Genomic DNA, 15,786 nt, shown 5'->3' with positions numbered 1-15,786 from the left:
TATGATTTGCATACCTTTTCTTCCTTCATGTCTTTTTCTTTCTGCATAGCTTCTTTTCCCTTGTTTTCTCTTTTTTCTTTACAATCTTTTTCCTTTATATCTTTCTTATCCTCTTTTCCTTTCATCTCCCTTTTAAGTTCTTTTTTATTTTCCTTTTCTTTTGCTTCCCTCCTTTCTTCTGGTTCCTTCTTTATACAAACATCTGGCTCAGGTTTTTCTTCACTGTCTCTTTCTGTTTTAATTTTTTTATTTGGATGTTTCACAGAAGTGATTTCATCCTGGAAAGTGCAAGTATGGCCAATGTATTACTAACCAAATTTTGACAAAGGCTAGTTTTTCTCCACATGTCTACAGATTGCATGTATACGGATTCTGAAAGAGATAAACCAGATCTCTCTAATTAACAATACATGCAATGGTCACCTGCCTATGAACTAAGGTAAGCCAGTCCCATTCAAATTTGTAATAAAATTAAAGGAGACAGAAGCTCATTTAATTGGCAAATGTCTGAAAAGGATGGACCTTTGGTCTGTGCCTCTAGCGATATACAGCACCTACTGGACAGGCAGGATTCTATTCTGTGAGTGAGATTATGTTATCAACTGCTTTAAAAAACTTCAGTACCTAAAAGTAAAGTTTTGGACCTTCGTTTAAATTTAAAATACATAAAAACACACCATGGGAAAGGTTGCTGTTCTGAAATACATTTCTACCTTATCATCATCTTCATCAGACTTGTCTGAAGGCAGAGAAGAATCACTCTTCATTTCCTCTTTTACTTTTATAGACTTCATTGCTTTATTCTTCTTAGCTGTTGCTTTTTTCTTCTTTGAACCTCCCTAAAATAATTTTTTATTTTAATCAATTCCATAGACTTTATTTGATCTTCCAAAAAGAATTCTAAATGAGTTCTCTCTCTCCTTTGCCAAAACCAGAAAAAATAGGATCCTACTTCTAAAAGGAATGATTCACCAGCTTTAGACATGTATGCTGAGATAATTTAAGGTAAAATTTTAATACGGTAACATATTCAAATAAAACCAATAAATTACAGGAAAATATAACTACATGTTGACTATAGACGTCTAGCATAGTCAAGTAAACTAGATTTTAACTGCCCTAAAGCATCTGAATTTTAACTTACTGCACCAGAAAGCCTCAGAGCTTCTTTTTTGGCGAGGCCTCTACTGAGCAATTTGATGAGGTAGTCTGCACGTGTCTGCAACTGCTTTGCTTGTGGCTTTTTATCAGGATCATCTGGAAGAATCTGAAAAGGCAATTTATTATCTTTAATAAATCAGAAATTTATTGGACAAAAAATTCTTGACCACTTTCCAAAATATCAATTCACTAACAAATTATAATTCTTAGTATTTAGAAATAATTCAATGAGGCTGGGCGTGGTGGCTCACGCCTGTAATCCTAGCACTTGGGAGGCTGAGGTGGGTGGATTGCCTGAGCTCACAGGCTAGAGACCAGCCTGAGCCACAGAGAGACCTCATCTCTAAAAATAGCGGGGCATTGTGGTGGGTGCCTGTCATTCAGCTACTTGGGAGGCTGAGGCAAGAGAATCAATTAAACCCAAGAGTTGGAGGTTGCTGTGAGCTGTGATACCACAGCACTCTATGGAGGGCTAAAGCTATAAAGTGAGACACTGTCTCAAAAAAAAAGAGAAAGAAAAGAAAAAGAAATAATTCAATGTAAAACATATTTTTTATAGTATGCCAGAGTTTAAAGATTTTATCAAGTTGGAAATGAATTCTTTGTAAATATACCTCAAAATCCTTCATGTTATTTCCTCTCAAAATGAAAACAGAAAACATAAATTTACAAATTTTTTCCAAATACACAAAACTCCATCAAGTGTTTTCAGACATTATATTATGCTTAAACTCCTGTGCATTCTCAGCAACAGTGTATTTAACACATACGTTTATTAAATACAGTGTATTTAACACATACATTTAACACATACGCATAACACATTCTAGCACACGATCTTGCTTCTAAAAGGAGCCCCGGGGCAGGCACTGAAGAAACGCTCACCCTGGGAGGCTGGACTCCTTCAGTGTCTTCTTCACATTCACACAGCACAAAGTGCTCACAGCTAGAGGTTCTTGTGTGTCAGTGAAAAGGTTAATGATGCAAGAAGACAGCAAGGACATTCTAGTGTTTTCCATTTTAGGTGAAGCAAATAACCAAAAATACTGAACGGTGATGTTAAAAAATTTCAGAGTTCTATTCTGTCCCTCCCTGAGTGAAGAGTGAGAACAAAGAGCACACAGCACAGACAGGCGCAGTGTGCAGAGGTCAGCAGGGCAGCTGTGTCAGCAATCGCCTCTCACATAGTGAGATAACTGATACAACCTAACAATGGTCTGTCACACATTTAGTTGTAAGGCAATAATTCAAATGTTCCCAGCATAAAGAAAAGATAAATGTTTAAGGTAAAGGATATCTCAACTTTACCTGTTTTGATCTTTAAACAGTATATGAATGTATCAAGTTATCACATGTACCTAAAAATATGTATATTATGTATCAACATTTAAAATATTTAAATATAAAAATACTTTTAAAAAGTTAACGATGAAATGATATCTAATAATCAAAAGAAAAGTACACCTAACGCCAAGATTTCAGAGTTTAAGGCAAACTTTCAGTTATCATTTAAATTTAATCCTGTCGTAAAAAGTAGCTTATAAAGAAGGCAACTTTAGACTGGGCACAGGGGCTCACGCCTGTAATCCTAGCACTCTGGCAGGCCAAGGCGGTGGACTGCCTGAGCTCACAGTTTAAAGACCAGCCTGAGCCAGAGCAAGACCCTGTCCTGTCTCTAAAAACAGCCTGGCAACAGCCTTGTGATGGGCACCTGTAGTCCCAGCTACTTAGGAGGCTGAGGAGAGAGAATCACTTGAACCCAAGAGTTTGAGGTTGCTGTGAGCTGTGATGCCCAGAGCTCTCTACCGACGGCCACAAAGTGAGACATTGTCTCAAAACAAACAAAAAAAGCCAACATTATAAAACTCGCTAGGGACCTTGGTCTCCTGATTACCAGTTATGTATATCCAACATAATTTAAAAGTGAAGATTAGACTAAATTAAATTCAACATTAATGGTCAAGAGAATGGAGAAACAGAAGCGTACCTTGTGTGTCAGACTGAGGTCAGGATCCATTTTAATCATTTCCCAGCTTCCATATCCATATTCATAGATACCAATTAACAAATTAGAGTCATCTTCTTTGCCCCAGTCTATATCAAAATGAGCTGGTTTTGTGTGACATGGAATAGTATACCTGCCATTGAAGTTAACAATTGCTGTCAGGTTTATAAATGTTTTTAAAAATTTCAAAAAAAATGAGTCATTAGAACTTCAAAATACTATGCTTTATTTTTTTTTTAAATTTTATTCAAAACTAGGCAGTAACACCATAAAAATTTCATTCATATTGTAATTACCGAATAACAGAAGTTTTATAAAGAACATCACTCACTGTTTTCTTTCTTCTGGGTCTGAAGGAATGGATTTGTGCAAAGGTATCAATTCATCTTCATGGGCAATGACTAACTTGGCATTCACCTGTACTCCTGATATGCGGAATGTTGGACCCTTTACTTTTCCAAGTCTACCACCTTAATTTTAATTAAAAAAAAAAAAAGTACGAACAAAGTATAAAATGTAATTCTACAAAATACAACGCAACATATTCTGTATTAATTGTATTCTTTATTTATATTATCAAGGAGGAGCTTGCCTGCAAAACCTGAATCTCACTGCACAGACTCTAGTGGTCATCACCCAGCACTTGTGGCTTCACAGGATGTGCTCCATGTAACTGCGTCAACAACCACACAAATGCATCAATCTATTAGCACTGCCAGCCACTTAGAGTTCCAGGTGAATTTTTAGTACATCTGATTTTTATTCAGGTAGGCGAATTAAAAAATAAGCATAAGGAAGTATGTCCCAAATTAATTTTACATGTATCTATTTACACTATCTTTCCCGTCATCTATACTGAAAAAAACACGCAAATAGTAATTCCTGATCTTACATCCCAGCCAGAATATGCCAGTGACTATAAAGGGATACATTATACTGTTTTAAAAACTGTAATTTGGGGCAGTGCCAACGGCTCAGTGAGTGGGGAGCCAACCCCATATACCGAGGGTGGTGGATTCAAACCCAGCCCCAGCCAAACTGCAACAAAAAATAGCTGGGCGTTGTGATGGTCGCCTGTGGTTCCAGCTACTCGAGAGGCTGAAGCAAGAGAATCGCCTAAGCCCAGGAGTTGGAGGGTGCTGTGAGCTGCAATGCCACAGCACTCTACCAAGGGCAATAAAGTGAGACTCTGTCTCTAAAACAAACAAACAAAAAAAACCCTGTAATTTGGTTCTCTATTTCCTATGATCCAGAATGGCCTTTGTTTTATAAAGCATCTTTTGATAGATATGTAACTTAAGATAAAATACTAAACTCAACAAAAGCACATTTAAAACTTCTCTTTAAATCACTCTCATTTCAATGTTACCTGTTCGTTCTGTTCCTGAAGAACTATCCTTTAAAGCTTTAATACAACCATTGTGTACCAATTCTCCTAGTCGTCTCAGATCTGTTTCTGATTTATCAACTAATTCAGCATCTCGAGCAATTGCATCTAATCTGTAATAAAATGATACATTTTTCAGGTAAACATGTCAAATAAACTAGTGTCATTTAAGATAAAATTAAGTTTTACTTTGTAAGATCTAAGTGTTACTTCACTGCATGTTATATAAATTCTAGTTCATATAAATGGCATGAAACTTGTGAAAACTAAATGAAACAAATTATTTACATTGTTAAGGATAATAATAAATTTAACTAATTCATTACAGAACAAATTAAAGTTTATATAGCAATTCTGTAAAAGCTTTTCACAATTTACCAAATTTTAAGAAGTTCAAAAGGACTTTGTAAGGCTTTATAACTGTAAAAAAAAAGGATAAGGGTCAAAGTCCTATAATTTTTCACTGTGGATGAAACAGATATGAAGAATGATGAATGTTCAAGCCCTTTTTCCATCATCTAAAAAAGCCATGCAAGTATTTCATTGTATTTTAAGCAAGTTATCTCCAAATAAAACAGAAAATATGTCTATCTTAAGGGAATATTTTTAGAGGAAAAATAGAACCAATTAATGACCTCTGCCATTCGATATTTAGACCACAATATTCAAATCACCACCAATTAAGATTAACTGATAACTACAAAAAATTGTCACAGCAATTTCATTTGTAATATAGTCTGTATAATAAGAGGATATAATTAGAGAAAATTAAGAAAATCTCTCTAGTTAGGGAACACGGAACTTGCCAGAAGGCTAGGTTAGCAACTCAGCCCTCCATGGGTAAATCTGTTCTACTTTAAAAGCTATCAATAAAAAATGATAAAAAAAAAAGATTGTGAAAAGTACCTTATTAAGGTCATAAAAATGCAACTTTTTTATAAACAACTTTAATTATAAGTAAGACAATTTTAAAGACTAGAAACAATTAAGGATCACATAAAAACATTTTTTTAAAAATCTGGTATTTGCTTGTTATAGATTCATTTTGTAAGAGCTTGTTAAAAGCAAATTTAACAAAACAGCTAAGGTGAATGCTGGTACAAATAAATAAGTAAAGCTGAAATCATGTGACACATTCCATAATTCAGAGAGAATGAAAATGTATTTACCTTTCTAGAGGGCCACCAAATTTCTTATAGCTCTTGATAAACCTACCAGAAAATAATTGTTTGGTTTAAATGTATGCTTCACCAGCCATTAAAAAAATATATTAACAACATATATAGAAGAAAATATTTGTTAGTGCAAAAATTCAGAGCATTGTAACTAACAAGAATGAATAAATTATACTACAAACAAAAAACATTAAGATATACTAAGACAAGACATAATTTAACACTCAGAACGATGTTTTGGTATCAATATAAATAAAACAATAGAAGCTAAATTTAATTTTAGAAATTACTTTATTATTTTCACAAGGCAAAAAGAGGTTCAAAGCTCCCTCGAGAAGAGTGTCCAGAATATTTATCAATTGTACAATAACTCCTCACATTCTAAGTGCTGATAAAAGTTGCCTGAATGGCTTTAATTCAGATGTTTGGTATTAATTATACCAACAATGGAAAATGATGGTTTTACTTAAGTAGTTGGCGGATGAGGAAAAGTATCCAGGAAAAGCAGAAGTTGAAATGCTTCTTCAACTAAAGACAGACAGTCCAGTGGTCATAAAAGTACCCTTAGAAAAGCTAATAATGTGTTTAGTTTTCTGGTAGAAAGAATGAGGAAGAACTTTATCAGTCAGGTCTATGATTGAAAAGAAAAGAGTTACAATGGATTGAAAGAAACAATGAACTAGAAATACAAAAATGAAAAATGTTTTTATAATTTCACATGCAAAACTACTACACAAATAAAAGTAAAGCTGTTTGTCATCCCATTCCCCCCTTGAAGAAACAGGTATATATAAACGTATGTTGAAACTACAATTTATCCTGCACCGTCAACCTTACCTCACCTCAATTCCTACTTGGACCTATCAGAAATGCCTTTAACATGGTTATTTTGAAAAAGGAAATCACCTCAGTGTTAAGAAACTAGAAAAATATACAACTAAATTATTACCACAAAAAATTAATAATGTTGGGAGTCATAAATGCAATGAGAATCTTTAATTAAAAAAATCTAATGTATAAAATATACTTTCATTATTCAAAAGGACCACTACAGTAAACCACAAAAATAAAAAAAATTTCAGTAAACAGTTTATCCATGAAATAAATAACATGCAAGGATTAGATGTGAAACTTATTTTTTTCAGTTATAATTAATATCCAAAACCAGAACCACCCAATTCCTACTCAAATAATATATTTACTTCCTCTAAAGCTTCATATTAATTTTTGAAAATTACAGAATTTTACATTTTAGTTTCACCCTCTAATAAAACCACGTTGAAGCAAGACGGTCTTATGTGGTGGTCTTACCGCCTAATTTCGGCATCACTAAATCCTTTAATATTTTCCCGCGGGATGGTCCGTGGTCGCCCACGTTTCTTGGGCCGCCTCCTCTCTGAGGCAGAGTCACTGTCGGACCCGGAGCATCTCCTGCTTCTGCTGCGCCTCCCCTCACTTCCATTGAAGCTAATCTGGGTTTGGAAAACAAACATGTGCCCAAAGCTCAGTTTAAAAAACGTTTATCTTAACAGCAAAGAAAAGCAGCATAAAGATTGTATTTTTAAAATGCTATTTAATGTATCAAAAATAACACATAAATATAACTAAAAAGTAAATAGAAAAATAAAGCATGTTTATAAAGTTTATTAGGAGCCTTACTAATTAAAGCATTCTTATAAAAAGCAAGAAGAAAATGACCATTATCTTTTTGTAGAAGTATAAATTGACAAGCAATTCATCAAATGATGTAAATATAATACAAAATGACACTACCTCACTCATAATTTTTTGAAATAAAAATAACATGCTATTTTTAAAAAATCTATCAACTTGACCCACCCCAAATAAGTAATAATAGCTAATATCGGTAATGGTACATAAAAGTGGATATTCATACACATCTGGTGGGGATTTTGACTTGAGTGTAATTTGGCAATACTACATCAAAAGCCTTAAAAATTATCATTCTATTGACTCAGCAGTATCACTTATAGGCATTTTTCTAGAGATGATTATTAAATAGAAATGTGAGAGAATACTGACAAAATCATGTAGTTAATAAAATAAAAATGTAAATAATCTAAATATACTGAGAAGCCATTAAAAACTGTTACAAAATAAATAACATTCATGATATACTGCAAAGGGAAGAAAACATGTTCCAAATTATTGACTCCAGGGCGGCGCCTGTGGCTCAGTGGGTAGGGCACTGGCCCCATATACTGAGGATGGTGGGTTCCAACCTGGCCCCAGCCAAACTGCAACAAAAAGATAGCCGGGCGTTGTGGCAGGAGCCTGTTAGTCCAAGCTACTCAGGAAGCTGAGGCAAAAGAAGTGCCTAAGCCCAGGTGTTGGAGGTTGCTGTGAGCTGGGATGTGACGGCAGTCTACCAAGGGTGATAAAATGAGACTCTATCTCAAAAAAAAAAAAAAAAATTATTAACTTCAATTTAATCTGGCAAATGATACACATTTAAAAAATTGGAATAATGTCTAATGCAATAATACCATTACTAGTCCTACTTCTGGTTGGACAGATTAAATACTTGCCCTTTTTTTCTGTTCTCCTTCATATCCACTTATTGTTATCCTAACTAGACTGAATAGATATTCGAAAGAAAAAACGCCAGTTGCACATGAAAGCCTATTTGTAACATCCATTATTTGTAATGTGATACATCAAAACATATTCTGCAAGACTTTGGACGTTTTCTAAAGCCTTAGAGTACATAGCCTGAAACCCTGATATGCTGAAAGCTAACTCAAGTCAAGGATGGCATTCCGATCTCAATTCTTTCTAACCTCTTCTTATCTTTTCACATGATGTAACATATTTCTGATCACTTTGGGTTTGCAGAAGTAAACACAAACAGCATATATAGTTACTTTCAAGCAAAAAATGTGTGGCTACAATTCAGCCTGTGATATAGGAAGTTGGTGCTGCCCCCACCCCCAACAGCAAATCTCATCTACAAAATCCTAATTTGTCTAATATCACAGGGCAACTGGTCATCTATAAGGAAAGACAGAAGCTTATGAGAAGAGATGGGACCCGAACAGTGGCTTGTTTGTGAAAAGCACAGGTGGCAGATATCAGACACCATAAAGCAGGTAAGAGAAGTCAGCTAAAACTGCTTAAAGCTCAGTGTCAGCTAAGGAGAGAGACCATTGGACCCTGGGAGCTAAGACACAGGGCAGACGTGCACCTGGGCTCAGGTCTTCTCCACACACCCGCAAAAGGTGTTCACTGGAAAGACTAGAAACACAGAAGACTGGAAAAAAATTTCCCCCACAGTACAAACTTCAACAAGGGAGCAAACAAGGTAACTCTGTGAGGACAGGGATGAAACCTGGCCAGACCCTTCTGACCTGCTGAACTGAGGGCACAGGAGGAGACTTAACCTGGGTGTAGGAAAAGAAGACACAAAAACTCTGCCCTTAGGGGACAGTAGCAGGACAGAGCCTAGAGTGAGCCAAGTCCCTCACCTGCCTCATGCTCAAAGTATCAGGTATCAAAAACTTAGTAAACAGGGTGGCTCAAAGGCATGGGGCACTGGCCCCATATGCTGGAGGTGGCAGGTTCAAACCTAGCCCAGGCCAAAAACTGGAGAAAAAAAAAAAAAAAAAGGAAAGAAAGGAATGCAAGGAAAGAAAGACAGACAGACAGACAGACTCAGTAAACAAAACAGATAACCTTATAATGCAACAATCTAAAAAGTACAAGTTAAGGGAGAAATATTAGGGTGTTTTCCCCTTTTGGCAAAGGATACAATATAACACAGCATTGGTATTGTTATTTGAAAATTTGGTAGGTGTTTGAGTCATAAAAATAAATCTCCCTGATTTTTAAAAATTCCAATTATACAAAGCATGCTCTCTGACCATGACAGAATTAAACTAACAATCAATAAAGATACTTGAAAAATCTCTGAAATATTTAAAACATTTTTAAAAACTCTATGGTTCAAACAGGAAGTCAGAAGGTAAATTATTAAATATTTTGAAATTAAAGAACTAAAACCCCAATATATTTGGAAGATGCAGAAAAAGCAGTGCTTAAGGAACAATTTATAGCACTAAATGACAATATTAGAAAAGATTTCAACTCCAAAAAGAGAGGAGCACATTAAACGAAAAGGAAGAAAAAAGAAAGACTAGAAGACCATGAAACTGACAATGAAAAAAAAAAAAGCAATTAAATCAAAAGTTGATTCTTTGGGGAAGAGACTGGTTCTTTGAAAAGACAAAATTAATTAACCTCTCTCTAGAATGATCTAAAAAATATATCAATATTAAGAATGAAAGAAGGAGGTGGCGCCTGTGGCACAGTGGGTAGGGCGCTGGCTCCGTATACTGAGGGTGGTGGGTTCAAACCCGGCCCTGGCCAAACTGCAACAAAAAAAAATAGCCAGGTGTTGTGGTGGGCATCTGTAGTCCCAGCTACTCGGGAGGCTGAGGCAAGAGAATCACCTAAGCCCAAGAGCTGTAGGTTGCTGTGAACTGTGATACCACTGTCTACCGAGGGTGACAAATGAGACTCCGTCTCTTTAAAAAAAAAAAAAAAATTAAAAAAATAAAGAATGAAAGAAGGGCATCATTAAATATACCACAATGAATGCTTAAAGAGGAGTATGATGAGTAAATGCAACCAGAGAGAAAATGAGCAGACCCTCAAAAGAACAAAACCATCAAACTCACTAAAGAATAGATACTCTGAATAGTTAGTTCCACTCTACACCGACTATTCCCAGAGGAGGATACATTTCTCAACCTGTTACATAAAACACACTATTAGATCAAACACATCACAAAAGAAGCTATGGACCAACACTTCCCACAAACAAACAAAATCGACATCCAGGGTGGATACTCTCATGTTACAGAAATATTTTTTAAATCAGGAGTTACCTGTTTTGCACAATTCCTCATTCTTGGAAGCATATAGATTTCTTCAAGTTCCTTCTGTTTCTCCTCTTCTTCCAATCGTCGTCTTTGATCTTCTGGAATGATTTCCTCCCAATTCTTTGAGTTTCTTTCAGGTTCCAAATCAATGTCATCCTCATCCATATTTGAAAAGTTGGCAACCTGACAAATTTCAGAATTTAATAGAATAACTACAGCAATATAAGAAAAATGATCCTTAAATTCTGTTTTCCTTTTTTAAGGTGAAGGAAGGAGTGGCAATGCAGTGAGACTCCAGCACCTGCAGGTGGTGAGTGGGCTGTGGGGGTCAAACCCCCATGACAAACGGTCCCAGCTCGCGTCTTTAGTAGGGCGAGCTGCTCTAATCAAACCATCTCTAAGAATGCTCCTGCAGGAAGGATGTTCATTTTCCCTACATCACTGCAGTAAAAATAGATGCAGTTAACTGAACAACAAAAATTAAATTATACTATTAGTATGTTAGATAACGTTCTGCAAGAATCCCCAAACCACCAACAGTTCATTTAGGGAGTGCTGTAGAACAACCTAGCAGTATCTTTATGAGCATAAAAACAGGACCTAAAGAGTTATGGGCAGACACCCAGAGTTCTCTGAGATCTCTGATAAATGATTTATGTGACCTAAGCCCTGGTTTCCGCAGAGCCAAAAGAAAGGTATAACAACAGCATATAACTTTTGTGAGGAGTGACTAAGATTTAACTCACTGAAGGTACTGTGCAGAATGTGGCATACAGCAAGGACTCCTAAGATCATCAATATCAATGCATTAAAACATGTAGATAAGTAAATTGAAGACAAGAAAATTATGTTTACTCTACATAAGGAATGAAGCTAAAAAACAGAGTATTTATTCTGTCCTGTTTGTTATTCAAATATCATGGCCTTAAAGCCACTTGCATACAAATTATCAACTCAATGGTGTAAAAATAACCTACATTTACTCTAGTTATCAGTTTTTTCAAATTACCAATTAGTCAAATTAGGGAAAAAGCATTAATGAGACCAATGAGTGAGAACCAGTTTCAGAAATCCCCATCTCTTAAGAGGGTTACTACAGGTGCTCCTTGCCATGGTCTATCTTCCACCAAGCAGCCAGAGAATATCATTATTATCAGAGTTTTATTCACCTGTGTGTTACACTGCAGAGGCTTCATAAACATTTGTTGAAATGATAACATATTCAATTAATCCTTAAAAACTTTAGTCACAGAACATGAGCCTCAGTACAGAAGCAATCACTTAACCTCAGCAACTGGCACTCCACTCACACCAGGCTCAGCTAATGTATGCTGAGCCTCCTGACTCCCTATAACCCTTCAGCCCTCACCAAACAGAGGATATTTAAAATATTAACAAATAGTACCTTACTGCTGACTTTCTCTAACTGATTTGAGTTTTCTTATTGGAGATCATTCTTAAGATAATCTAATATCAGAACTGGTTGTAATAAAAGTCAGCTAAAAGCCTTTATCCTGGAAATGCACATAATAATGAGAACACATGTACCTGAAACCGCTTCATCTGCCAGGCACTCCCCTAGGTGCTCCATCCTGATCAGAGCAACTTATAAAGTGACCTTTGTCTGAACCAGGAATAGATTTTACACAACAGCAAATTTTAACAAAAAACTGTCTTGCTGGGTGGCACATGTAGCTCAAAGGAGTAGGGCGTTGGCCCCATATGCCGGAGGTGGCGGGTTCAAACCCAGCCCTGGCCAAAACCTGTCTTGCTGATGATGTTCAAAGATTAACAAAGCACTATATATGATAAGCTATCTCAACATACATAATTATAAAGAGGAAAGGAAAAAAAAATCTACCTTGAACTGGGAAAGCAATTCATCTCCCACAGTTAAAGGGCCTGGTTCATTCTCATGGGTTTCAGCCCTCTTCAAGATTTCATCTATATCCATTTCCTATAATTAGAAGAAAATTAAATACACCTGAGTCCTGCCTCCTGTCCACTGGCAACTCACGTTTTGGGGAGAAGTTTGGGTTCTCACCTGGGGCTCTTGTTCTTCACCTTCAGGCTCCTTAAAAAGTTCCTCAGCACCAAACTTTAAAATGGCTGATAACTCTTCTTTATTAAAAGGAGTAGAACTAAAAACAGGAAAAACAAATAAAAATATTTAACATTAACAAATAACATTCACATAGCAAATTTATTAATTAACAGACGTAGTCACCTTTTCAGCAGACACATGAGAAAGTCAAGTGAGTGCAGCTTTACCTCTTTAAAAACTCAGGCACTCTAAGCACAGGACATTAAAGAGATTCCCCTTAAAATCATCAATCTATAGAGGTGAAACCACATACTGAATCTATCTTTTTCTGACTAGAAATCAAACCAAAGCCTTCAAAAGTATAACAAACATTAATATGCTATTTCAATGATCTACTAATAGTAAGCAGCCCTTCAAAAGGTGCATCCCCGCCCTCCAGGAGCCCCTGTGGCAGAGCCGCCCACCTGGACGGGGCGGAGCCCGTGTGCAGCACCGTCTTCCCAGTCGTGTCCATCCTCTGAATCACAAGATGGTCTAAAACCATCTTCTTTTTGGCCCTTTCGAGAATATCTTCTTCAACTGATCCCTTTGTAACTAGACGATAAATATTCACCTGTAAAATACGCATAAGGAAACAAACTGAGTAAAAAGGACTTGTTTTGCTGACCAGAAGCGCCCAGACACTGGCACACAGCCCGATGCTCATCCAACATGGAGTTTTCACTGAATATTCAGAAACAAATGGACCCAACCACCTACCTAACAATATGGGTAAAGCTAAAGTTCTTTAATTTAAGAAGCTACTTTCAGACTATGTCCTTTCCTCTTACATTTTGGTTAGGAGATTTTATTTGCTTATTGTTTTTCTGTTATTCTTTAGGAAAGAGCAATTTTTAGATTGCCGTTAAGCTGGGGGAAAAATGGGAGGGGGTGGTAAAGCTTTTGACAGTCTCAGACTGGATCCCTCAATCTTGATACTTTTCATCAATCCATATAAATGCAAAGTTCTACAAATCATTCCCTAAGCCAAGGAAGAAGCCATGACATAAAAAGAAGAACCATCATTTTGGGGTACTTTGTCACTACTATGCCAGACAGCTGTGCAGAGACTGTAAAGTGAGACTGGTTTTTCATTACATAGACAGGAAACCTTGTGAACTTGTGGACGAAACGTAGGCTGACAGAAAAGCAGCACTGAGTTATTCAAATTCTCTTTCAACAGTTAAAATAAGCAAATAAGACATTTTTAAGTTTTTCTATTAAATGAAAAAACATTACACTCTATATATACAAAGAGAACACAGGATCAAAATAAGAGCACAGGATCTTATCAGGCAAGTCACATTAGCTCTGTCAGATGCTCTGGGTGATTCTAACAATTCCTCAGCATCCTAACTGTTAAACAGCAGTAACCGTGTTCCAGTCATCTTCCAATGATCCAATGATACTGGTTTCTCCTCTAAAGGATTTTTAAATCACTTCCAAACATAATTCATGAAAAAGTTAAAAGATTCGAAAATAGTAAAATAAAAGAAATTAAAAAAAAATACCTGCTTTTTTTGCCCAATTCGATGAGCTCTAGCCTGTGCCTGAAGATCATTCTGTGGATTCCAATCAGAATCAAATATAACAACAGTGTCAGCAGAGGCTAAATTAATCCCTAGACCTCCAGCTCTCGTGGAAAGCAAAAAGCAGAAATCCTGTAAGGAATTGTCAATATGCAAAATTTTAATTCTTTTTACTGAATACTCAAAAATAATTATACAATTGACTTTCTGAATTTAAAGAGTGCTTTAGTAATTAAACTGATAGGCAATTTTAATTCTATTATATAAACCTCTAAGCAAGACCAATCAATAAGACTCTGAAATATAAATACACATGGCAATAACAAACACCAAATTTAATACAGTGTCTACTTCTGGTGAAAAAGAAAAGGAAGAGGAAAGAAATAAGGCTTCAATTATAGCTATAAATTTTATTTCTTTAAAAAATAAAATGTACAGGGCGGCACCTGTGGCTCAGTGAGTAGGGTGCTAGCCCCATATACCAAGGGTGGCGGGTTCAAACCCAGCCCCAGCCAAACTTCAACCAAAAAATAGTCAGGCATTGTGGAAGGCACCTAAAGTCCCAGCTACTAGAGAGGCTGAGGCAAAAGAATCGCTTAAGCCCAGGAGTTGGAGGTTGCTGTGAGCTGTGTGATGCCACGGCACTCTACCAAGGGCAATAAAGTGATACTCTGTCTCCATTAAAAAAAAAAAAAAAAAAAAAAGGAGTAGGGCACCATTCCCATATACCGGAGGCGGCAGGTTCAAACCCAGCCCCGGCCAAAAACTGCAAAAATAAAATAAAATAAAATGCACATACTCAAAAAATGCCTAAATGAAAATGAGTTTACTTTAAAGCAAACTGATTGTTCCATACTGAAACTGTATTGGTAAGACTGAAGTTCTTCAACATAAAATACTGACTTAAAAATCTTATTTGTGGCTCAGTGAGTAGGGTGCCGGCCCCATATACTGAGGGTGGTAGGTTCAAACCTGGCCCCGGCCAAACTGCAACAAAAAAATAGCTGGGTGTTGTGGTGGGTGCCTGTAGTCCCAGCTACTCAGGAGGCTGAGGCAAGAGAATCGCTTAAGCCCAGGAGGTGGAGGTTGCTGTGAGCTGTGATGCCACAGCACTCTACCAAGGACAATAAAGTGAGACTCTGTCTCTAAAGAAAAACTTATTTGCTAGTCAAAACTATTGACTAATAAAACTATTCTTTTAACCAAACTACAGACATGATTAAAATACAATGTCTAACATCAAATGTAATGTAAAGACTGAAGCAAAATTATTTACACAATGTTAAAAGTGTTCATACCTCTGATCCCTCAGCATTAAAATGATCTAGAGCTTGTTTCCTCAGTTCTCCTTTTATTGATCCATCTAATCTCTAGGAAAAAAAGAGATTAAAATACCATACGTAAGTGAACTTAAATGCAAAAAAACAATTAAAATCAATCACAAAATGCAGTACGAAAGTTTGATGTGTCCAGCAGTGCCTGTGGCTCAAGGAGTAGGGCACTGGCACCATATGCTAGAGGTGGTGGGTTCAAACTCAGCCCTGG

The 15,786-nt window shown here is 36.3% G+C and overlaps 1 protein-coding gene across 3 annotated transcripts in view; it reads right to left on the bottom strand.

The window, feature by feature from the left end:
* CHD1 (chromodomain helicase DNA binding protein 1) overlaps positions 1–15,786 on the bottom strand; it is an 88,997-nt gene that overhangs the window by 14,042 nt on the left and 59,169 nt on the right. Inside the window, exons 18-31 of one of the 3 annotated variants that reach the window (XM_023512706.1) lie at positions 15,540–15,611; positions 14,224–14,373; positions 13,138–13,286; positions 12,674–12,770; positions 12,491–12,586; positions 10,636–10,812; positions 7,040–7,200; positions 5,723–5,764; positions 4,536–4,666; positions 3,498–3,636; positions 3,149–3,299; positions 1,145–1,267; positions 714–839; positions 15–278 (exon numbers count right to left, since the gene is read on the bottom strand). In XM_023512706.1, coding sequence (XP_023368474.1) covers positions 15–278; positions 714–839; positions 1,145–1,267; positions 3,149–3,299; positions 3,498–3,636; positions 4,536–4,666; positions 5,723–5,764; positions 7,040–7,200; positions 10,636–10,812; positions 12,491–12,586; positions 12,674–12,770; positions 13,138–13,286; positions 14,224–14,373; positions 15,540–15,611 — 1,878 coding nt within the window. The remainder of the gene's footprint in view (positions 1–14; positions 279–713; positions 840–1,144; positions 1,268–3,148; positions 3,300–3,497; positions 3,637–4,535; positions 4,667–5,722; positions 5,765–7,039; positions 7,201–10,635; positions 10,813–12,490; positions 12,587–12,673; positions 12,771–13,137; positions 13,287–14,223; positions 14,374–15,539; positions 15,612–15,786) is intronic. The other 2 variants (XM_023512707.1, XM_023512708.1) reach the window with 2 other exon arrangements.

Source organism: Otolemur garnettii, unplaced genomic scaffold, assembly GCF_000181295.1.
Source record: "Otolemur garnettii isolate 467f Iridium unplaced genomic scaffold, OtoGar3 scaffold00030, whole genome shotgun sequence".
Taxonomy (NCBI): Eukaryota; Metazoa; Chordata; class Mammalia; order Primates; family Galagidae; genus Otolemur; species Otolemur garnettii.
Note: the sequence above shows the minus strand (reverse complement) of the source record. Positions and strands in the feature narration are given on the sequence as shown.